The sequence below is a fragment of the Acomys minous genome (genome assembly GCF_964271855.1).
Source record: "Acomys minous genome assembly, chromosome: 5".
Taxonomy (NCBI): domain Eukaryota; kingdom Metazoa; phylum Chordata; class Mammalia; order Rodentia; family Muridae; genus Acomys; species Acomys minous.
In genome coordinates, this window is record NC_140494.1 from 15,294,624 (window position 1) to 15,319,780 (window position 25,157).

The following is a 25,157-nucleotide window of genomic DNA, read 5'->3' on the forward strand; positions in this document are numbered from 1 at the left end:
GTTGGATTTTTTTTTTCTGATAAGAAACTTAACAGTGGGGCTGGAGAGATGATGGCTCATCAGCTGAGTGCACCATCTGCTCTTCCATAGGTCCAGAGTTGAATTCCCAGCAACCACATGTTGGCTCACAACTGTCTATCTTTACTGTGATCTTATGTCCCCTACTGGCATGCAGGTGTACATGCAGATAGAGCACTCATAAACATAAAATAAATAAATATTTTTTTTAAAAGAAAGAAACCGAACAGTGGAGGGTTAACAAAATTGGCTCGTATGCTCTACTTGCAGATCTTTTCTGTCTGAGCATCTTGCATCCCACCCAAGAAATTGTACCACCCAACCAGACCCAGGCTGATTTGGTACCTTGGGTTTGGACTGTGAAGTTCGGATCATTTGATTCCTGGCTCTACACTCTTGCTTCTTAGCTCACTCCTCTCTGGCAGCTTATATTTGGCTTTCATCCTAGACTTCAGAATTCGATACTGATCCTTTCCTTCTGTTTTCTAGGCTAGAATTTTCCTCTTGGCTGTTCTGGAGTCTTAGCCTTGACCAGGGCTGGGAAACATACATTTTCTTTCTTTCTTTCTTTCTTTCTTTCTTTCTTTCTTTCTTTCTCTCTTTTCTTTTCTTTTTTCTTTTTTTTTTCTTTTTGCTGAGTGTGCACATCCTTGCTGCTCTGTGCTACTGGACATTAGCCAAGCAGATATAATCAGTCTCAGAGTCTCTTGTCTCCCCGGTTCCTACAAGCGACTCGCCCCACAAATGTCTGTACTTGGCCACAGGGTGTACAAGGTTGCAAGTGAGCTATGCAGATGCGTACTGGAAGCTCCAGCACCATCACTAGACACCTTGACAGAAAGAGTAAAAGAGACAGCAGTGTCCTGTTGCTTGTCTCTGACATCAGCCTGTGAACACCATCTGTTGTGGCCTGAGTGTGAAATGTCCCCCACAGGCTCATGTGTTTGAGCAGTTGGTCCCCAGCTGGTGGTGCATTTGTGGGAGATTTTGGAACTACCTAGTAAACAGAGGAAAACAGAATTGGTGCTTATGGGTCACAGCTCAAGCTCTGGTTCCAGCCTGACCTCTCTGCCTTTGACTGACTGAGATACGGGCAAGCTATTCTGCAAGTCCCTGTCACCACAGACGGAATTGTCTCTGCCATGCCTTCCGTGCTATGAGCCGAAATGGAAGCGTCTTCCCGTAAGCTGTTTGCTGTCAGGCATTTGGTCACAACAACATGAAAAGTAACCATCGCGCCATCTTTCTGCTTCCATTGTGTGTGATGAGTCTTGAGCAGTGACCCTTCCTGCATGCACTGCTCCAGGCTGTAGGTTTATGCAAAGAAGGAAAAGGCTTGAGCTAGCACCTAACTCTTCCTGCTTGTGGTGTTCCCAATTTCCGTCTGTGGATTCCCTTAGAGACAGTGTGACATCTCCATCTCTTAAGTCACTCAAGACTATTTATTTATTTATTTATTTATTTATTTATTTATTTACATTTCTGGTTGTGAGCTTAGCGTTTAGCAGCTGAGCCATCTCTCCTGCCTTATTTATTTATTTATTGCTCAGCTTTACAAAATACAGCCCCTCAACTTTCACAGTGCTCCCCTTGGTCAGTCCCTACTCCTCACGGCTGGGTAAACAGGAACAGGGCTGAGTCACTCCTCTAAGCCCTGAGGGCAGGCCTTGGGAGCTGCCTGCTTGTCTCCATCGTTCAGCTAAGACAGCTTGAACAAGGAAGCTAGCAAAGGTGTCCGCACCTCCCGGAGGTCTGCAACTTTAGCACAGACATCTGTGCTCCCAGGATGATGACTCAGAGTCACAACCGCCATGGGCAATTCTGTTATCACTCTCGTCCACTTGAAGGAGCTGTGCCTCGGACTCCTTCACACAGCCTCTTCTTGAGTTTTTCTTTCAGCAGACCTCTGCCGATGGACCGGGAGAATCATTCCCACCTGTCTTTGCCCTCTCTGTCAGTGCAGTGGGCTTATAACCTGATCATATATCTAACTATGAAATGCCCCTCCCCCCACAAGACCGTGTGTTTAAAATCTTGGTTTCCAGATGGTGGCATTATTTTAGAAGGTTCTAGAAACTTTCAGAGGAAGTGAATCACCGAGGGCCTCCTTTGAAGGCCTACTCTCCCACTCCTGCCTTTTTCTCTGCTTCCTAAGCAGCATGAGGTGACCTTTCCTCTGCCACATATTCCCACGGCCATGATGTTCTGCCTCAGTGATGCAACCAAATGACTGTGCACTGATCAGTCTGAAATCTTGAGCAAAATGAATCTCTCGTTCCTTCAAATTGTCTACTCCCTTATGCTGGTCACAGCTACATGAAAATAAGTAATATTCTGGGTTATGTTCACTTTCAGTTCAAGGAACGTATAGCTCACTCTTGCTATATGCCTCTTTTGCTCTTAAAGATTTATTTTTATTTTATGAATATGTGTGAGTGGCTGCATGAATGTATGTTTACTATGTCTGCTCAGGAGCCTCCAGAGGCCCAAAGAGGGTGTCAGATCCCCTGGAACTTGACTTGCAGAAGGCTGTGAGCCACCATGTGGGATTGCACCCGGGTTCTCTGCAAAAGCAAGTGTTCTTACCCACTGAGCCATCTCTCCAGCCCCAATGTTTTGCTTTGTTCCTATAGTTAACAGAGTAGTAGGTCTCACCCTTCCTGATCCTGCGACCTCTTGATATAGTTCCTCATAGTGTGGTGACTCCCACCCCAAAAATTATTTTTGTTTCTCCTTCGTAATTGTGTTACCATTACGGTTTGTACTGTAAATATCTGTGTTTTCCCATGGTTTCAGGTGACCTGTGTGAGAACCACTGCTTAAGACAGTATCTAATTGAAAAATTGATGAGAAGAGCCTGAGATGTTGGCTTTCTAACGAATCCAGGGACTCTAAATAAGTAAACCAACTCACTCTTGAACTAGACTCTCTTTGCCAAGTCAAAGGTCAAAGTCTTCATAAATTCTTCTCCCAGCCTGGTGCTTTGTGCTCACACGTCACACATGGAACATAAATGATCTGTCCAAAAGTTAAAATGACTTGTCTTATCCTATTAACTTCACACAGAAGTATGATTTTTATTCATACCAGACCATAATGCTTTTCTCTGTAGATCTTTGTTGACTGGAATATTCCATATCTGACATTCATGCAACATGCATGATTCTGTTTCTTTTTTCCTCATTTTTTGGTTTTTCAAGACAGAATTTCTCTGTGTATCCTTGGCTACACTGGAATTCACTCTGTAGACCACGCTGGCCTCAAAGTCAGAGATCTGCCTGCCTCTGCCTCCTGAGTGCTTGGAACTAAGGGGTGCACCACTAACTGCCCGGCAGCATGGATAATTCTTACAAAATTTAAATAAGGTTTTGCCAGGCAGGACTCCACCTCCGGTCACTACAGATAAGCAAAGTAAATAACAGTGTCTACCTTAATAAAAAGCTGGGGTCTGGCCCACAGGCACCTTGGCAGGTCTGTATAATGTCCTTCCCTCTCTCAGTGACTGGAGAAGGGAGACTCAAGGCAGAGAAGCCGCTGTCATCTCTGTAGCCCTGCCACATTTTCTTTCACACATAGAGTGTTGTTTGCGGTTGGCTGTGAGTGGAAGTACCCCTCTCTGCTACTTGTTATTAGAGATGAGAAAGGGTTTACACTCATCAAAAATGCCTAAGCAGGCTGTTGTTGTAGTCACTGTTCTATTGCTGTGAAACGACAATATGACCAAGGCAGCTATTATAAAAGAAAGCATCTAATTGGGGGCTTGATTACAGTTTTAAAGGGTTAGTTCATTATCATGGCAGGAAGCAGACAGGCATGGTGCTGGAGCAATAACTGAGAGTTTTTTTATCCTGATCCATGCAGGAAAGAGAGACAGAGAGAGGGAGGGGGAGGGAGGGAGAGAGAGAGAGAGAAAGAGAGAGAGAGAGAGAGAGAGAGAGAGAGAGAGAGAGAGAGGGAGGGAGGCAGAGAGACAGAGACAGAAAGACGGAGACTGGTGTGGGGTTTTGAAACTTCAAAGCTCACCCCAGGAACACTCCTCCAACAAAGACACACCTACTCCAGTGAGGCCATGCCTCCTAGTGCTTCCAAACAGTCCACAGACTGGGAACCAAGCATTTAAATATATGAGTGTATGGGGGGGGGGGTCATTACCATTCAAACCACCACCTCTGTCTTACTGATAGCTGAGGGCCCATCTCATTTTCTTCTTTAGTAGTCATGACAGCATGGCCATCGGCCAGTCTTCTGGTGTGACATTCCTCAGAGTTTCAAGGCCCTAGAGGTGACTGGAGGGTGCGTGCATGCATGCCTCTGTGGTGTGTGTGTGTGTGTGTGTGTGTGTAATAATTTAGACATTCCCTAGTACATCCAAAGTGGTTGAGTCCAGGAAAGTGATATTTTAACAGTAACAGTTAGAAAATAAAAAGCATTCAGCAAGTACACTAACTAAACAAAAGAGACACAAATCATGAGTGAAAGCTAGGATTACGGCTCAGCTGGGGAGAGTGCCTGGCTAGCATGCAACAAAGCCCTTGGTTCAGTCCTCAGCACTGCATAAACTGGCTAGGGGGCACATGCTTACCATTCTAGCACTTGGGAGACAGAGGCAGGAAGATCAGGAATTCAAGATTATCCGCGGTACATAATGAGTTCCAGGCCAGCCTGAGATACCTAAGACTCTGTTTTTTAAAAGAGAAAAAAATGTAAAGAAAAATAATAATACATTTTTTAAAAATGTAAATGAAAATACTGGCCTGTTGCAGTTTCGTAGCCTTTGTCATCCCTGAAATGACTTTAGGGGAGACAGATACAACCACGCTAGTGACTTTCTTAACCCAGGATCAGCCTCTGTTGCTCTTCTGTTTTTATGGGAGATGAAGAATGGCCAAGCTGGTCCTCAAGATGTCATTGGAATGAAAAAGATGTTGGCTGTCGAGTTCTCACTGATGCCTCAGGCCTAATATTCCACTCTATTCCCAGCCCTGTAGAGGAGTTTTAATCCAGCAACATGGCTGCTCTGGCAAGGGATCACAGCCAACCACCTTCTAGATCTGTGTGATCTAGATGGAATGGAATACAGACATGCCCTTAGTATATACCTTTAACCCTAAACCATGAAGGCAAGGTTAGTTCACAGAAGGAAGCAGCCATGCTTGAAGGTGACGCCTAATTGAGGGGTAGAAAAAGTGACAAAACCGAGAAACGGTTGACAGACTGAATCAGAGATAGGATGCGCCTGACTCTCACGAGAACAGGACAGGAAAGAGAGGCTACTTAAGAGCAGTGCAGGGAGAGAGTGGAGTTTTTTTACCAAGAGTTTTTTTTGGGTTTTGTTTGTTTGTTTGTTTGTTTGTTTGTTTGTTTTGAGACAGAGTTTCTCTGTGTAGTCTTGGCTGTCCTAGACTCACTTTGTAGACCAGGCTGGCCTCGAACTCACAGCGATCTGCCTGCCTCTGCCTCCTGAGTGCTGGGATTCGCCTGGCCTTTTTTTTTTAAATTAAACTGGGACAGTTTTACAGAGATATGTTGCAGAGAGAACAAGCTAGATATAGGTGAAGACAGAGCAAGCCAGAGAATAAAAAGGAGCCAGAAGATTAAAACATATTGCCGTAATTAATTTAAGGCCAGGCAGGCAGATGAATTCAGCCAGAAGCAAAGAAAGGTCAGTTCGAATCAGTCAGCTTGGAGAGGAGTCTGGGCCAGAACAGCTGAGTTGAATCAGCAGACGAGAATTCAGAAAGAGCTAGAAAGGCTTGGGAATGGCTCTCATCTCATCCCCTTATCTGAGGAGATTAAAACAACATTTATGCAGCCACATCCTTCAGAAAACCCAGCTGGCCCTTCTCCTATAAGGCTGTCACAGTGGAAATGGCTTGTCCTGCATCATCTTATGCATTTTCACATAGGAGTATAATCTTTATTTATAGTAGATGTCAATACATTTCTCTGTATATCCGTTGACCAGTACAATCCACTGAGCACGCTTCTTTCTTCCTCCCCACTTTCCTTCTCCTTCCTCTTGTTGAGACAGGGTCTTTAGTTCCCAGGCTGTCCCCAAACTCTTAGGCTTAGCTGCTCCCCCCCCCTTAGCTTTCCAAGTAGCTAGGGTCACAGGTATACTCTGCCACAACCTAGCCAGAATGTGTAAAAAGTTTCCTAAGGGAACCCTGAAGGTTAACACTGCCATAGTAATATACACACACGAAAGACCTGGCATCAGGCCAACTGTTTGATCTTTCATTCCGCTAAGAAGGGAAGACCATCCCAGGCAGAATTGAAAACTATAAGTTAGCTTTGTCACAGTGGCTGCCAGCATGGGTGAGCTAGCTATGAGGGCAGAACCCTGCCTTACTCATCTCTGTGTTCCCAAGACTTGGTGCTTATCACATAGTCGCTACTTAGGGAGTGACAGTGAAACGGCAAATGATATTGAATGAGGTAAAGCAGCCTGCACTGTGATTAGATGATTTGTCCCCTCTTGTTTCAAAGATCTGGATATGAATAGAAAGAGTCATTGGAAAAGCTGGAAAGATAAAGACACACGGATTAACCCTTACTCAACAGAGAAGTGTTGCTTAACGAAATTCACCCACCTTCTCCAATAAAGAGGCAAACGGGGAATAGTTAATGCTGCTTCAAATTAAAAATAGCAATGGATAATTTATGCACGGATATTTTTCAGCTGTGGATCCTCCCAAATAGCTCCCGTGTTGAGTGCTTTGGGTAGACGATGCCAGAGATTCCATATGTAGGGCAGAAAGCACAGAGGGAAATAAAGCGCCGGGGACGTCATGCTCCTGGTCCATTATCTTTGAAGGTCTCAAAATAATTCTTTTAAGAGCAGAATATCCATTCTGAAAAGACTCAAGTTGGGATAGGCAGGGCTCCATCAGCAGGTGTGGGTCACCTGTATATGGACAGCAAACCCAACACATTTCCACCCTTTCCTTTTGTCTGTAAACCAGACCAGGCCAGGTGACCTTGGAGGGACTTTCATCTGTCTTCTGTGACAGCACCAAAACACGAGACCTATGTCTAAAACCTTCCTAATGTTGTGACCCTCTTAACACAGTTCCTCATGTTGTGGTGACCCCTACCGTAAATTTATTTTCATTGCTACTTCATAACTGTAATTTTGCTACTGTTTTGAATAGAAATGTAAACATTTGGTATGCAGATAGTCTTAGGTGACCCCTATGAAGGTTGTTTGATACCCCCCACCCCAGGAGTCACAACCGACAGGTTGAGAACCACTAACCTCGAAGCAGAGAGACTCTTTCTCTTTTTCTCTCTGATTACAGATTTTAAAAAATTAACATTTAAAAAATGTGTGTGTGTTTGTTTGAAATACGATTTTGCTATGTAGCTCAAAGTGGTTTCACATTCGTGATTTTGCTGTCTCTGTCCCCAGAATATTATAATTACAGATGTGTGCTGTTTTGCCAGGATTGGTTTATACCTTTGATGGAGGGAACCAAGGTTACCTTTTTAGAATCCACTAAATGGCTCAGTTTCAAGGTAGCTGTTTTGTTTAATTCTTACATTGAGAACTGAAGTGACATGCTGCTGTTGTTCTGGAAAATGGGGAGCAGGCCCAGTCTCTCCGTCTCTTTCCTGCCTCTAAATGTAAGTACACACTCCACTACTTTAGGAACTTGACTGTCCATTATTCACTCTCCATTCTACACTTAAACTCTGTGGGGTCTCTCACTCTCTTATTCTCTCTCTCTCTCTCTCTCTCTCTCTCTCTCTCTCTCTCTCTCTCTCAAAACAAACAAAACCAAACCCAACCCAACCCAACCAACCAACCACAAAACTTCTTAATTGAACAAATATCTAAAAACAAGATCATTTTGTCACTGTCTAGGAAAATAGTTTTCAAGTGTTATTTAAACAACAAAAATATTTTTGAGACATTAATTACACATGATTCTGAGCATATAAAATAATAAAGACTGGCAGCAGTCAGGGGACAGACAGAGAAAAACTGAAAGTTCAAGGCCAGCCTGGACTATGCAGAGAGAGAGATACTGTCTCAAAATAAGTAAACAAACAAATAAACAACCAATCAATCAATCTGGTAAGATGGCTTAGGGGTAAAAACACCTGCCAAATAAGCCTTATGATTTATGTTCTGTGCTCACAACCCACATAAAAGTGTTGAGAGAGAGCTGACTAGAGTTGTTCTCTGATCTCTATCTGTGTGCTGTGCCAGCTACATCCCAGTGTGACACATAATATACAGTGGATATAATAAAGTGTAAAATACATAAAGTGTAAAGTACTCCATTTTAAAAATGGTGGCTTGGTGGCGATATCTCCTGTCAAGTCTTATAGCCTGAATTTAACATGGCTCCTAATAGTAGAAGAAAACAACTCCCACAAGTTGTCCACTGACTTTCATATGTACATATGAGAGGCTCGTGGGTACCCCACACATACATGTGTACACACACGCGCGCGCGCGCGCACACACACACACACACGCACACACACACACACACGCGCACGCACACACACACACATTCAAATAAAACGAACAAACAAAAGTAGAATAAGCAAATGAGATCGGAATTGAGCCAGCCTTCTTGACGTTCCTCCTCAGGGAACTCTGGTGCACTTACGAATAATTTTAAAAGTGATTGCTCTAGGAATGGAAGAGAGAGGATTATAGGAGACATAGACATCAAGGGAAACTGTCTGCCTTCCCCTTAGATATTACAAATGATGGGTAAAAGGAAACAAGCAGCTTAGACCTGCTCCAAAGACAGCTTCTCCTTTTAGTGCTTTCATTTTCCCACTCATAATTATGGACACATTCGGATCTGGGTCAAGTGGGGTGAAAAAAAGAAAAAGGAAAAGCAAGTGGACTAGGAAGCCAGAGGGTGAGTCATAGAGAATGCTATCTTTACCAGAGCAAGATCCAAGTGAAAGATAGATGAACAGGAAATGGCCAGCATCACCGTGTGTGGCCAACACTAAAAGTACCAGTTCTGTTCTGGGACACCAAAAATAATGACATTTTCACCCAGTCCGCAAACAGAACCAGAGAACACTTTAGTGACTTTAGTGCGGACTTTACTTCTTGTTCTGTTTAACCTGTGTGTTTGTGCGTGTGTGTATGTGTGTGTGTGTATATAGGTATTCATGCATGCATGTATGTGTATGCAGGTATTTATGCATGTGTGTATGTGTACAGGTGTTTGTATATACAGGTATTCATGCATGTGTATGTATACAGGTGTTCATGCATGTGTGTATACACAGGTATTCATGCATGTGTGTATGTGTGTGTGTATAGGTGTCCATGCATGTGTGTATGTATGTATGTGTGTATGTATGTATGTACAGGTGTTCATGTGTGTATGTATTCATTCATGTGTGTGTGTCTGTGTACATAACTGTTCATGCACATGTGTGTGTATGTATACAGGTGCTCATGTATGTGTGTGTACACAGATGTTCATAGATATGTGTACACAGGTGCTCATGTATGTGTGTGTACACAGGTGTTCATAAATATGTGTACACAGGTGCTCATGTATGTGCGTGTACACAGGTGTTCATAGATATGTGTACACAGGTGCTCATGTATGTGTGTGTACACAGGTGTTCATAGATATGTGTACACAGGTGCTCATGTATGTGTGTGTACACAGGTGTTCATAGATATGTGTACACAGGTGCTCATGTATGTGTGTGTATACAGGTGTCCATAGATATGTGTACACAGGTGCTCATATGTGTGTGTACACACAGGTATTCATGCATGTGCATGTGTATGTGCATGTGTGTATGACAACCAAAGGTAGATGCCAGTAGTTTTCCAGTCTGTCACTGAATTGGTAGTGCACTAGTTCAGCTAGACATGCCACCGTAACAGTGAAGTTTAAGGACCATCACAGTGTCAAACACACCATGCATTTTGTTGTATCGCCTGCAGTTCTTTAGTGGGACAGGGCACCTTTTCTTGGTCTATCAACTGAAAACTGCCATGTAGTTTCTGAGGTGGTACATGGCTGGGAGGCCAACAACTGGAAAGTGGAGGCAGAAAGACTCTAGCTAGAGGTTGTTGGCATTTCTGGTTACAGAAAACATCAAATGTCCAATGCTGTGAACAGTCTATTTTATTTTGATTATTGTGATTATTGTGATTATTGTGATTATTGTGATTCTTCTTCTTCTTCTTCTTCTTCTTCTTCTTCTTCTTCTTCTTCTTCTTCTTCTTCTTATTCTTATTCTTCTTCTTCTTATTATTATTATTATTACCTCAGCATTAAGCCTTTTCTCTTCCTCCTAGGAGGGTCAGCTTGAATGGAGGACATGTAGTAAGAGGGCTGGTTGTGGTCAGTGTCCCTTCCTCTTCTGTCTTTAGCTTCTGTATTCAGACATTTCACCCCTTTGCCCAGAGCCTGGCAGGCCTAGAATTAGGGTTGTGAATGCATGGGGATCCCGGCTTTGTTCCAGGAGATCATCCAGAAAAGCCTGTCCCACATTACAAGTGAGCTATGAGCTGTATGAGCAGCGCCCAGACACAGCCTCTGTACATCCCACACAATGGCATACGCTGCTATCAAATCTGGGGAAGTCCCTCCCTTCTCTGATGCACTCAAAGGATTTTTCTTAGACTAAGTCCTTTGTAAGAAGGAGATGGCTCAGTGGCTAATAATGCTTGCCATGAAAGGATGAAGTCCTGAGTTCAAATGCCCTGAGTCTACATAAGTATCAGATCCACTGTGTAAGCACCTGTATTCCCAACCCTACTACCGGGGGATGGGAGGTGGAGACAGGAGAGTCCCTGGAGCCTCACAGGACAGCTAACCTGTAACATACAATCGAAAAACAATAAAGAGATCCCGTTTCAAACAAGATGAACACCTCTGACTTCCACATGCTTGCTATGTTACTCATGGCTACATTCATATTTGCTAATGTTCACACAGGCACACACACAAAACACTGTGTGTGTGTGTGTGTGTGTGTGTGTGTGTGTGTGTGTGTACACAAATGAAAATAAAAGAAAGCTAAGTCTGGAGTTGTTGACTAGGATGCACAAAGCCCTGGGTACGAACCCTAGAAACATAGAAAACAGGTGTGTGTGGGGGTACACTTCTATTCTTAACACAGGTGGAGGAAGGAGGCTCGGAAATTCACACTTCAACCCGAGGTACGTGTGTGTGTGTGTGTGTGTGTGTGTGTGTGAGAGAGAGAGAGAGAGAGAGAGAGAGAGAGAGAGAGAGAGAGAGAGAGAGAGAGAGAAGAGAGAAAGAGAGAGAGAGAGAGAGAGAGAGAGAGAGAGAGAGAGAGAGAGAATACTTGTAGTTAAATCTGCATTTGACCTTCTTCCCTATTGCCTTTGCCACTGCAATGTGACCCTCTTCCACACAGAGGTAGCAATGTCCCATCTTGAATAGCCCCCTCACCATTGTTTTCTCTTACCAAGCATCTGTCTCAAAGGTACTTGCTGTAAGTCTCTCCTGGAAGTTCTCAGGCAGTTCTAAGAGCAAGCAAGGTCCTGGAAGGCCGAGTAGGAGCAGTGAGGGAAGGAAGAAAAGATAGATGCACTGACACACGTAAAGGAGATCTGGGGTCCACCTCCGGGCACCAGAAGCCCGCCACAGGCCTGTATTTATTAGATACAGCCCAGGGGACAGGGTTAGCTGGCCTCTGCAGGAGATCTCCGCGGGCGACTGTCTCTTGGCTATAAACTCCCTGGAGGACCAAGCTGCGGTTGCTAGTCTTTGCACACACTGGTCACTCACTCACAGTGGGACTTCCCGGGAAAACTTCGCCCATCCTCTTGAGCCTCCTTGTGGCAAGCCTGAAACCTCGTCTGCAGAACCAACGCTGATAAACGTCTTTCCTATGCTTCGCATCTTGGCAACTTGTAAGATGGTTCCAACGCTTCCCTTGGAGGCAGAAGTTCAAGCAGCAGTAGCTGGTTACAAGAGCCAGTGGGAAGCTCCACACTCAGGAAGGAGGGACTAGGAACAGAGAACTGTTCTGCTCACACCCGTCTTAGGCAGCTCAAGAACTCTATGACTTACAGTTCTTGGGTCCACTGTGGAATCGTCACCTTGCTATCCCTTCGCTTATCAGCCTGCAAAGAGTACGAATAATAATGAACACTTGGTGACGTGATCCTAACCATCTTGAAACCATCCGGTGACTGTGTTAAAGGAAGCAGATAAGGGAATAATGGTCCTTGTGAGTAATTTCACAGCACGAGGTGACTTCATACACCAGAAATTTCTGGAATGCTGAGTTCCCTGGGCAGATCACTGCTCCAGGTCTCAGGGGACAAAGGAGTGAGAAGTCTTGAAATAGTGTTTTCTTTTCTCCCCTTCTTAAATAGCTCAAAGGCTTTCACAATGAGAAAAAGAAAACAATATTGTCATTCCTTTCCCTAAAACAGAGATTCTGATTCACAAAGTGGATGCTGTCATCACACAGCTGATGTCCCCAAGGATAATTTTTATATAAAATTAATTCAGTTAAAATAATTAACATTTAGATAAAAAACTCAAGATACTGTGGGGGCGTTGGTTCAACTCTACAACTTCTTGCACACCCAGCTAGAGTCGTAGGCATAGGAAATAGCTGAAGAGTCCAGGTTGGGCGTTTGCTGCAGAGTCCTTCTAGCCAGGAAGATTGACAGACAGCCCAACCCTGCCCTTGGTTCCAATCACCTCCTCCCTACTTTTCTCAGGAAAATCTTTGGCTTGACTTCATGAATGAGTTCCAAGGCTTGCTTGTTCTTGGAAGTAGCTGAGCCTCCAGTCACTGAGTACCACCAATGCCCTCAACTAATTCTAAATCATCCTTAGATCATATGGGGCCAGGTCTCAGCAGGTCTCAGCAGAAAAGATACCCATCTCTATAATGGAGAGCTGGGGTTGGCGTTCCTAGATGCCCAAGCTAAGGGAGTTGGCTGTATGTTTCTATTCTGCTCTTTGGGCTCATATTATTACTGGGGAACAAAGCAATCAAAATGTCAAGTCACAAGTGCACTGGTTCCTATGTAAATGTATAGATGTCCCCGAAAAGCATCTAAAACGTTTCAAAGAGGTTAGCTAAGAGAAAGAAAGACTTAAAAAAAAAAACCCAATATTTAAAGTGACAAGTAAATTAATTTAAAAGCTCATTTCCTATTTGATGAAAGTTCCTGAGATGAATCCAATTAGTATAATTTATTGGAGCAAATATAAGATAAGAGCTTTATTTATTCAACAAGAGTTTGAATAAAGCAAGTCTCAGGGGTCAGAGCAGGTTCTAAGAAGGCCAAGCATCATGATCACGTGAGACGGAAGGGCATGGAATGTGGGGTAGAGAAAAACAACTGGGTTGGCTACAGACTAGACGGTCAATCCCGTGGTTAAAGCTCAACTGCTCTGTTGTTACAGTTTGTGTACTTGGCCACAAGGCATTCCACCAGGTACATTAGGTGAGTGTGACTAAAGTCACTGAGCTCTCTGTTGAGACCACTGTGTATCTCAAGCCCCCCCCCACCGTGTGTGTGTGTGTGTGTGTGTGTGTGTGTGTGTGTGACACACACACGCACACACGCATATATACATATATATACATATACATATATACATATATATGTCTGTCTGTCTGTCTATCTATCTATCTATCTATCTATCTATCTATCTATCTATCTATAATGCCATACATATATTCCTGTATTCTACCATGCTTTACAAAATGGAATGTAATAGATGCCTCATTTTCACTGACTGGTTCATTTGCAGAGGTGGACTGGAGGGAGTGAGAGGTCGTGTGTTGAGGTCTTTGAAGATGACAGCAAAGTGAAAAGCCATGCTCCGAAGACTTTACCAGTGTGGAGTTTAATTCCAGTCACTTAACTTTAGCAGATGGAAGGTTCCTGTAACCAGTCATGTAAAAAAGCTATACATCACTAATTAAATTTATTTGTAGCTAAGTGACTGGTCGGTAGATAAGGCTGCAGTCCATCAATTTGTTTTCTTTCTATAAACTGTGTGCATACAGTGCATGTGTGTGTGTGTGTATGCATACAGGTGCATGCATGCCTGCACCTGTGTACAGAGGCTGGAAGAGGACATGCCATGACCTGCTCTATCACGCTTTGCTGTATTCTTTTAAGATAAAGCTTCTTACTGAACCTGCAGCCAATCTAGCTGCCCACAAACACCGGCGATCTTTCTGTCCTACTTGTCCAGCACCGGGGATAAGGCATTTGAGGCAACATATGGCTTTTTACATGGGTGCTGGGGATTTGAACCTAGGTCGTCATGCTTCTAAGGCAAGTACTTATATACACTGAGACGTCCATTCACCCAAATAAAGCTGTTTCCTATGTCTCCTGGGCATGTCCAACTCAAAACGTGAGGTGACAAGTAGCACAAGACAGCTACGAGCATAGCCCAGTACGATATCCTCCACTTACTTAAGATATTGAGTCAGTCTCTCCCTCCCTCCCTCTCTCTCTCTCTCTCTCTTTCTTCCCTCCCTCCCTCCCCCCTCTCTCATTTTGGGGTTCTGGAGCATTAGCTTTGTAAACAACTGTGGTGTTCTGAAGTGTCAATGGGCTGGATTTGGCTGAAATAAGCAAGAGGCTAAACAGTAACAAATACCTGCTCTTCTGGTGATTCCCTGTCCTGGTGAGATGGTGCAGGAGGAGGGTCGGGAGGAGGGTCGGGAGGAAGGTCAGGAGGAGGGTCAGGAGGAGGGTCAGGTAGATCAGCCCAGTTATGAGCGGTTATCCTACCCTCCTGATCAATGAGACTTTGTCACTTTAGAGACTCAGGAGCAGGGGATCCCTGAGTCCTTGACTGCAACTGTCTTCCAAGATCGTCATATCCTGGTTGTACACTCAGTTCTGTGTGACATGGGGAGCTCAGTCCCCTTTTGCATGGGCCTTAGGGGAAAGCCTTTAAACCTGCTTGTAGTTGGACCTGAAAAAAAAAATCACATAGAGGTTATCAAATAAGGGCAGGACTTCGATTTACTGGGCTATGTTGGTTAGCATAACGTTTTATTTCCGGCTGTATTAATAAGTACTAGTGCTAAATGAGCTTGCATGAGCCGCGTGTGGGATATCACTGGAAAATGACTGGGGTAGTTTAATGACTAGAAGGGATAAGGTAGATAATAAGATGATGGGGATAATGGCAACTGGACCAGACCAGGGACGTGAACACTGTCCACAGCTCCCTCTTGGCACCTCTGGGAGTGTGCAGGCTCCAAGCTCTTTACTGTGGTCTACCTGCCTTAGACAAAATGAGGACACCCTTGTCAGGTTACTGGGCAGGAAAATAAAAACAGTGGGGCCGTTAATTTCAGAGATTCTTATCTTATAGTGCTCCCACTAAGCTTACTGATCCCCGTTCTAGTTTTGAAGAAACTAATGTCAGAGAACAACTCTGATTGGCCTCACTTTGACCCATGGCATTGGTGAGAGTGGCATATTGACAACATGGCTGTTGGAGGTCACTTTGTTGGCTGGGTATAGCTTAGAGGCATTATCTCAGAGAAAGGAACAGAAAAATGTCTCTTTAAGCACAGGAGAAGAAATGTCATTTGGTGCTTTGTCTAAGAATGTAAGTAGAGGATTCCTGGGAGAATTTAATGACTATCATACTTGCTTTTTTATTTGAGGACAGGTCAGTAATTTAGGGTTTAAACTTGGCTTGTAAATTATTTAACTAGATAATATGGTTTTAAGAATACCAATAATTAGCCGGGCATGGTGGCGCACTCCTTTAATCTGCCACTTGGGAGGCAGAGGCAGGCGGATCGCTGTGAGTTCGAGGCCAGCCTGGTCTACAAAGTGAGTCCAGGACAGGCAAGGCTAACACAGAGAGACCCTGTCTTGAAAAACCAAAAAAAAAAAAAAAAACCCCACAATAATTTCTTATTATTTATATACTCACTATTACTACTGTTGTTAAGACAAGGACTCATGTAGCTCAAGGGTGGTCTCTAACTCACTTAAACTTGGGATCCTTTTGTTTTCACCTTCCAAGTGCTGGGATTCCAGCCCTGCACCACCATACCCAGTTTATGTGGTGCTGAGGATCAAACCCAGGCCTTTCTGCTGCTGGGTAAGCACTCGACCAACTGTGCTGCATGCCAGGCCTCATGTGTGTATGAGCGTGTGCACAGGTGTTCATGTGTGTGTGTGTGTGTGTGTGTGTGTGTGTGTGTGTGTGTGTGTGTGACTTTTTCCCTTTTCATGTGTGAACTTGCCCTTTAGGGTCCACTACTGAACGACTTGTAGGGTTTGAAATGTAAAAGCAGAGGCTTCCCATTCTGGATTTTTCACCTTTGGTGTGCTAAAAATTTTGATGACTAGTCAAGATTATTCTTTCAACAAATGTTTGTGGAAGTTCCTATTTACTAATTTTCCTGCCATCAGACTTCCTGAATATTCAGAATTGACTTGGTTGATCCAATAAAAACACTTTAAAACAACAACATGTATAAGTGTTTTGCCTCCACGTATACAAGAATGTATGTATGCCCCGTGATTCAGTAGCATGCATCTGGGATTACAGCTGCCCTCTAGTGGGAGGCGAGAGATGGGGAGGCAGAGAGGAGAATTGCTCTGAAGCTTGCAGACCAGCTGGCTTGGAATATGCACATGGTAGCAGAAACAAGACCGATCCTACTCCAATAAAGTAGAAGGCAAAACCTGAAAATTCCCTTCGGCTTCCATACATCTGCTCAGACACACATATACAAACTAAGTAAATAGATAAAAATAAACCAAAAAAGCAAGAGGCCACATATAGGGGCTGGGACACCTTTGTTCATTTATTGTTTTCTGTTTCCAGCAGTGAGTTAAGAGACACTTAAAATTTCACGGACTTTGCAGGTCACTGAGAACGTAAGAGTGACTATTGCAAGTCTATAGTGCAATTACATTAAATTAAACATCATTCATAATCAAAACTTTTCATCCCTAGTTGTTTCCTATGGTCAATTCTTACTATCTGCAGAAGTTATAATCTGTGAAGCTCTAATAACATGAATTAGTATAAACTAGTGCTCCTGGGGGAATAAAGGATAATTCACTGCAAGCCTCTGGTTATAATTGTTTTGTGTGTTTCTGTTTAATGACACTGTTCATACTATCTATTGTCCGTCTGTCTCTCTTTTTTCTTTTTCATGCTCTCTCCATCTTCTTCCTTCCTTCCTTCCTTCCTTCCTTTCTTTCTTTTTTGAGACAAGCTTCAGAGCTGGGCGTGGTGGTGCACGCCTTTAATCTCAGCACTCAGGGAGGCAGAGGTAAGCAAATCTCTATGAGTTCAAGGCCAGCCTGTTCTACAAAGTGAGTCCAGGACAGCCAAGGTTACATAGAGAAACCCTGCCTTGGAAAAACCAAAGCCAAAGAAAGAAAGAAAGAGAGGGAAAGAGGGAGGGAGGGAGGGAGGGAGGGAGAGAGAGGGGGGGGGAGAGGGAGGAGCTTCCTTGTAGGCCCCATTAAACTTGGCTTGTAGCAACTGACCACAGAGAGAAAGATTACTGCCCCTTTCTCTCTCACTTGACTTCAGCATTATGCTTGGATGCCATTTGGGACAACAAAACGACTATCATAGATACAGATAGGAAATGCAGCAGTGGCCACGGTATGTGAAACACTTCTTCAGAGTATGAGAGCTAGTGCAAGAAGGCAGGGCGTTGACTTGTTACCCAATTGGAAACAGGTGCCTTTGCAGGTCAGAATTTTATACTTCTCATGCCCGTGAATGATCTAAATTGGATAGTGAGGCTGAGTGTGGTCACAGTTATGTGTTAACCCAGCACTTAAGAGGATAGAGTAGAAGACTGAAAATTCCAGGCAGATCTGAGGCTATAGTGAGACCCCTACCTCAAAAAGTAACAGGAAAATGCAGCGAGGGCTGGCAAGATGACGGATGGGGTACAGCTGCCTACTACCAAGCTTGACGACCCGAGCTTAGTTTCTGGGGCTCACACAGTGGGAGGAGACAATCTGTTGACCCCTGTAAATTGTCCTTTTATCTTTATGGGCATACCATGGTAGGCACACCCCATCCCTACAAGGTAGGCAGATTTGTAAATCTCTGCTCCTTGAACCACATGGATTAGCTAATTAGCTATTACTTAGGCTTCTCTGTGCGTTTAGTGGGCAAATGATGTAACGAAGACAGCTAGCATCTATTCCAAGCTCATGGGTAATTGCACTTGTTGCCTGAAGTGGACCACAGACAGACAAATGCTACCGATAGAGACTTGGTCTGTTTGTGAAGAAGAGCAACGGAGAACAGGCTGCTCTGCCCGTCCCCCAGCAGTCTTAACAGTGGTGTAATGTCTGTGTCCATTGTGAGAAGAACAATACTGAAGAGGCGAGGGCATATTTGTTTAGATTCTGAAAATTGGTTCAGCCAAGATGTCACTCCTTGACTGTGATTAAGAGATATGCTGACAATCAACTTCGTCTCAATGATTAGTTCACAAAAATAACAATGTCCGCTCCAGATCACCCATGCCAATCACCACCAAGAGCAGGATCAACTGTCAAAAAGTTCACAGTAAGTAGAGAATTCTGTATTTTATGATTAAGAACAGCTTTAACTTAAATTCCTTCCTAGAGAGCTGGCTCTATAAGAAATGCAACTTCTCTCAGTAGAGCAACTTTTATTTATTTCGCCACCAAGTCTCCATCTAGTTAGGTATAACACAAAGAAGAATAATATTAAAAACATCTTCCCCCAAACTTCAAACCAACCCTATTATTGTCCCCAGGACTTCTGTTTCTGGGCGGGAACATCATGGGCCACCTCAACCATCTTCCATTTCCCACCTCACCTGGAAGACAGGGCTAAGACTGTTTCCTACCTTCCCACAGCCCAACCCCAGAGCCTAATGTCTGGGTAGGGCCTTGCTCTTTTCCAGGGAGGAGAGAAGTGACCACTAGATGGCATGAGCAAGGTAGGTTCCTTTCATGGCTTTGGTGGCCTGAAAACTGATGTGAAATATTGTGACATATTTTACTCTCATGGCTCTAGAGGGGAGATAAACGAATTGCTTAAAGATGGCAGTTATGGTGCTCTGTGTAGAGGGCTCCAGTGTGGCCAACAGTACTGGCTTTCTGAGAAAATAATGTTTGGACCTCACTGTGGATAACTCTAATAGGAAACGAAGGCCTCTTTGGCTGAAGCAATTTCTTTCATGCAAATCTAGGTGTGCTGTGACAACTGCTACCTGCTCAATGCTTGCCACCATTGGATCACAAATCACTGAAGTATCTATCTCTACAGGAGGAGGCAGGAAAGCAGCCTTTACTGTGCCAGGCCTTCCTGTTAGATCTCCATAACCAGAGCAAAGACTTACAGTATTTTTCAGACCATAAGACACACTCCTCTGCTTCCAAAAGTGTGTGTGTGTGTGTGTGTGTGTGTGTGTGTGTGTGTGTGTGTGTGTGTATGGGAAATTAGGGTGCATCTATGGTTTGACTGATGTTTTTACTGTTTTTCCTGTTTTACTGCTCTAAAAACTGGGTGCATCTTATGGTCAGGTGCGTCTTATAGTCCAAAAAATAAAGTAGTTATGTTACGCGTTTTCCACAAGTTATGTGGAAGGCTCTTCTGGACACTGGCATACCAAGTAGGTAATTCCATTGGCTGCAAGCACAGACTGAGCTGCAAAGGGCTGGGAACCAGCCACAGCAAGGAGATCTCCCAGCATGCCCCCTTCCACTCCCATGGCTTATGTCAGGCCTTGGGTGTTCCTGAAGAGGCAACGTTTAGGAACCCCACTTGCCTCACAGGTTAAGTTGCTGTCTCTTATCTATTTAGCTGTCCAACTGTCAGGATTATCTCAACTATCTTTTCCTTTTAAAGTAAAATGTTAGAAACCCCTTCATCTGAGAATTCAGACAATAAATACCAGCTCCATTAGTTTTATACTCACGCGGAATTGGCAAATGAAGATTTGGTGTCGAAGCTGTTGACCGCAAACATAGCTGCCTTTGTTCTACCAATCTTTCTCCCATTCTGACGTCATCTCCATTAACTTTCTTTGAGATAGGGCTGGCCGTGAACTTCTTATGTATCTAAGGCTGCCTTTCCTCTCCCACACTGCTTGCTGGTACTGTAGGTGGGCACCAACTCACTTGGTTTTATGTGCTACTGGGGATGGAACCTAGGATTTCACATGTGTCAGGCCCTCCCTTAAGAATTCTGATGAGCAACGTCATATATCTGGAATAGCTTTGGCTAGTCTAACAAACCCTTTCAGAAACTGTTGCAAGACAAATTGATCCTCAGGCATCAAAAAACTGGTTTCTCATACAAGGCAGATCTCTCTCCCTAACTGAAACATTACCAGGATGGCATCATGCATTCTTGAGTGACACTGAAGAGAAAGGCTAATTTTATAAAATTCCAGTATTAATTCCTGGGTGTTTATACATTCACAACCCTCCAATATTGAAGTCTCTTATGGAATAAACAGCGATGCTTTATTGACAATTTCCCAACAGACAAAGGCTCAGAATGAACACAGCGTTTTTTTTTCCTTCTTCCAAGTTTATTTTGAGTTTTCATTTTTGGACAACCAAGCAGCTCTTAAAGGAGAATGCACAGAAGGGTCATTCTGGCACTTTTTGGACAGTACATGAGTGTTGTTTAATAGTCACATTCGCTCCCCTTGCTCAGCCCATCCACTCATGTTTGGTGAGCGAGATGGGCACACAGGATTCCAGAGTCAGCACATAACCCTTATATACAAACAGCCAGTGGAATCATAGTGGTGGCTAGTGGCCAAAGGGATGGAACAGGGAGGGGCATCTCCACAGTGTCCTCTAGTCTATCTTAGCTAAACAGACCCACGTCACACATGATAACTGGAGCGTATACTGCGCTGAAATGAGGATGCTGAGAACGAATGGCACTTGGCAGCATGCAGTTCGAAGAACAAGGTAGCCTTTAGTAACTTCATATAAAATCCAGCCAGTTCAATTGGAAGGGTTACAAAAGAACATAAAACTGAGGGACTGTCTGTTGTCACTGTAAAAAAGGCACTTGGAGTTAATGGGACCAGAACTGAGGGACTCTTAGCTGATAAAAACTTCAGTATAATTTCATTAAAAGGCTTAGATGTTAAGAGCCAGCACTCAGGAGTTCCTGAAGGGAGACTCTGAAATCAACCACAGAGAAGCACAACAGATTAAAACAAGGAAATAAACAGTTTATGACTGAATAGAATCATACTTTAAAGAAAAAAAAAGCCCGCCCACAGAGAGAGAGAGAGAGAGAGAGAGAGAGAGAGAGAGAGAGAGAGAGAGAGAGAGAGAGAGAGAGAGAGAAAGGAGTCTAACCAAAGCAAAGTCTAAGCAAAGTAACAACAACGAAGCAGCAATGCATAGCTTTCCTTTGAGATAATGCTGACTTCGGGAAACTACGCACCACCCACTTTCCCACTAAGAGCTTTCACAGTAGCATTATCACTATAGGATGGAGGATTCAAACAATGCAAAACAGAGTCTCATCTGCTTCCAGAATCTGAGGGAGAACTGAGGTGATCCTTGGAGCACAGCAATACCACGTGTGGTTTGTCAGCATCCCTACTGGGACAAGTCAGGTCCATAGAATGACGTATGTCTCCCAGCCACCTCCTGGAGGGGCAGCATCTGTCAGTCATCCTTTATTCAGAGTCATAACCTCAATTCCTTTCTGCCACCAACAGAGCCATGTCAGTGCAGTAAGCATCTACTTCTATGGTTTTCACTCTTCAGCGTCTCCTCATACAGGTAAGCTTTCATAAGAAAGGATATTTGGCAATATTATATTCCACATTTAGGGTTCGGTGATGGCTCATTTGATGTTAAAGGCCATCAAGGGTCTCTCCTCTCGTTTTTGCCAGGGGCTTTTCTTATCTTCTCCTTGGTCATCGTCATCATCGTCATCTTCATCTTCATCATTGGCAGATCTTCTCTGGTTGGGACTGGCTAATGGCTCCAGGGGAACGTCTGAAGTTCGTTTGGTTGTCTCCTCCTGTAGGCTGGGCAGCTGTCCCCCACTCCTCCGGCCTGACCCTTCCAATAAGCATCTCAGTGCACTGTCCTCGGGGGTGCAGACCGTGGTCCCACACTCACTGCTGCTCTGCTCCATGTCGTCCAGGTACACGAGTTGCGTGTAAGCAGTGCTGTCGGGAGCTCTGGGTTCTTTTTGCTGGTGCTCCTGTACAGGTGGGTGGCTCTGCTGGAGAGACAAAGGGTCTCCCCTTCCCTTCCGGGCAGATTTTGGTTCATTCATATCCACGCCAGAGTCCAAGCTGGCATCATTACTTCCATTCCTTCCAGCTCTTTGGAGATCAATGTATGAGTGTCTAACGTGAGCATTGGACCTTCCGTCTAGGGAGACAAACCATGCCCGAGGGTGTGGAAGCGGCTTCCCGCCCCCAAGTTCCATCAGCGCCTTCTCAGTCAGGAGCTGGACCTCGCTGTTCATTTGAGCCAAAGCTGCATCATTCAGGGATGCTGGGATGGACAGAGACTCTGACATGGATGCATTCTGAGAGCCCCATTCCCGTGTGCCTGCATCCTGCAGGTGCTGCTGAGAGATGGCCTGGGAAGACAAGGGTTGGCCCTGCATCTGAGAGGGTGGGTGCGGGAAGATCCCTGCATGGGGATTGGACAGCTCAGCCTGGAGCCTTCCTATCTCTAGCTGCTGGTCAGCGGGGACAACCAGAGGCTGACTCACATAGGAATGGTCCCCTGGAAGTTTCATGTAATGAGCCGGGATGACCAAGGCAGGCAATACTTTCCTGTAAACGCTGTCATTGACTTGGTCCACGGAACTACAGCAGATCAACTGGCCCGGCCTCGGAAACGAAGTAGGTCTCTCCAGGTGATCGACAGAGCGCGACATCATACATTCAGTAGGTCTGCGGTCCAGCAGTTGCTCTTTTTCAGGGGATAAAGGTGCGGGGTACATGTGTTCCTGAATGGTGAGTTTGCTTCCTGCCGATGTCAGGCCTTCTTGATCTTGCTTCTCAAATAAAGGCTGGGAGAGCACAGTATTGTAACTACCCCTGTAGTCATCACTGCTAGGGGGCTCGTAGCCTTCTCTTTCCATAGATTTTCTTGCCTTTAAGGGAAAAACCTCCACAGACTTATGGTAGTCTTTACCCAACGTCCCACTTGGAGTCAGGTTATCAAAGGACGTTTGGCTTTTATCCTCTTCTTTGTGGGACAGCAGCTCCTCCCGGGAGCTGAATTCTTGTGAGGTACTATAGGAGAGCTTTAGCATGGGCGTGTGCAGGTCCCCCTCCCCACTGGGGGACATCATTTCCAAGTGCACCCCGCCCATCAGTTCCTTTGTTCCTGGGGCCTCTGGGCGGCTATGGCTGGAGACAGACAGAGGCCCAGGGTAATCGGATGCTCGACGTGAGAACAGCAAGTTGATATGCGACATGGACGTTGACTGGTCCCTCTTGGAGCTCTCCAGGGCCGGGGGGAGCTGCAGCTTTCTGTGATGCTGACGAGGTTTTAAGCACTTCCTCCTGCAACCAAGAAGATGACACACGAGGGCAGAAATGAGAGACTCACAGTGGCAAAATTTGGGGGAAAATTCTAAGTCAATTTCCATGAGGAAAAGCAAAACAGTCTATAAGCACCCCGAAGCCTCCTCACGCCATACCCACATTCTTACTTTAACCCAGAACAGGGAATTCTAGGGATGGAAGACTCAGGGTCTGACAGTGAAGTCAAATTATCCACTCAGCATGGAATACCCAGGAATCAATGCCACAGTTTTTTTCTAATGTAATAGATATGGCATTGAAATAAGAGTAAGTTTGCTTGGCTCTTGAGAGTTTCATTTCTTAGTGAGTGCTCAGGAATATTAGGAATGAACCATGTAATATCTGTCATCCTCTTTTTGTTTCTTGGTGTGTGTTTCTGTGGTGTGTGTGTGTGTGTGTGTGTGTGTGTAGGTCAGAGGTCAATGCTGGTTATTATTCTTCAAGCACCATTTACCTTATTATTTGAGTCAGGCTCTCTCATTTAACCTGGAGCTCATCAAGTAGGTTACGCTGCTGGTCAGTGAGCCTCACAAACACACACCATTTTAGCCTCCACAGTGCTGGGCTTATGGTATGGCCTGCCACACCCAGCTTTTGTTTGTGGTTTCTGAAGCTCTGACTCAGGTTCTCAAGCTTGTATAGCAAATGCTTTGCTGACTGAGCCATTTCTCCAGGCCTTGTCAAGCGTGTGTGTGTGTGTGTGTGTGTGTGTGTGTGTGTGTGTGTTGCTGCACATGCACAGTGCACACATGTGTAGGGTGGAGGAGGATGTTGGATGTTCTCCATCACTGTCCACCTTATTCTAGGATCCCTCAATGAACCTGGAGAAAGGCTGGCAGTCAGCAAGCCTTCCTGTCTTGGTCCCCTATAGCACTAGAGCTACAGACAGGCGTGAGTGTGGCTATATTATTTTTTTACAGCGGTGCTAGGGATCCAAACTCAGGCTTCATGCTTTCACACAAAGAGAGGCTACTCACCGAGGCACCTCCCCAGCCCCTAAGCTCTTTTAACTCCAGTAACATTATTTGCAAGTTTACAGATTACATGTTTGTGTTCTAGGTACTCTTTCATGAGAAAAACTAACATGATTTAGGGGGGGTAAAGAAAGGAAGAGGAATAGAAGGAGGAGAAGGAGAAGAAGGAAAAGGAGGAGGAGGAGAAGGAGGAAGAGGAGGAGGAGGAGGAGGAAGAGGAGAAGGAAGAGGAAGAGGAGGAGGAAGAGGAGGAGGAAGAGGAAGAGGAGGAGGAGGAGGAGGAAGAGGAGAAAGAGGAGGAGAGACTTCCAGATGCCAATTGCACGAGAAATTCTACATTAAACAAATATATCACCAAAAATGGTAACACTTTACCTGCAATAATATAAAAGGAGACACAGCAAAACCAAAAGAATGAAAGCCATTCCTCCTAAAATGGCCAAAAGAAACACCGTGTGATACGTGGTAATGTCCTGTGTCACAACGGGACCTAGAAGGTCAGAAAATCGCATTTTAGAGCTTTGAATTCCTTCAAATGAGAATAGGGATCATGAGTTGAGAATGTAATGACTTTTTTTTCTTTTAAAAAAAAATCTTCCTGCTTCAGGGACAGAGTGATGACAAGTCAGA

General features: G+C 44.5%; 1 protein-coding gene across 5 annotated transcripts in view; it reads right to left on the minus strand.

The window, feature by feature from the left end:
- Positions 1-20,534: 20,534 nt before the first annotated feature.
- Positions 20,535-25,157, minus strand: part of FAM171A1 (family with sequence similarity 171 member A1) — a 120,345-nt gene continuing 115,722 nt past the window's right edge. For 4 of the 5 annotated variants that reach the window (XM_084782992.1, XM_084782989.1, XM_084782991.1 and 1 more), the window contains 2 exons: positions 24,903-25,017; positions 20,535-23,532 (listed from right to left, as the gene is read on the minus strand). In XM_084782992.1, coding sequence (XP_084639118.1) covers positions 21,843-23,532; positions 24,903-25,017 — 1,805 coding nt within the window. In that variant the 3' untranslated portion in view covers positions 20,535-21,842. The remainder of the gene's footprint in view (positions 23,533-24,902; positions 25,018-25,157) is intronic. The other variant, XM_084782993.1, reaches the window with a different exon arrangement.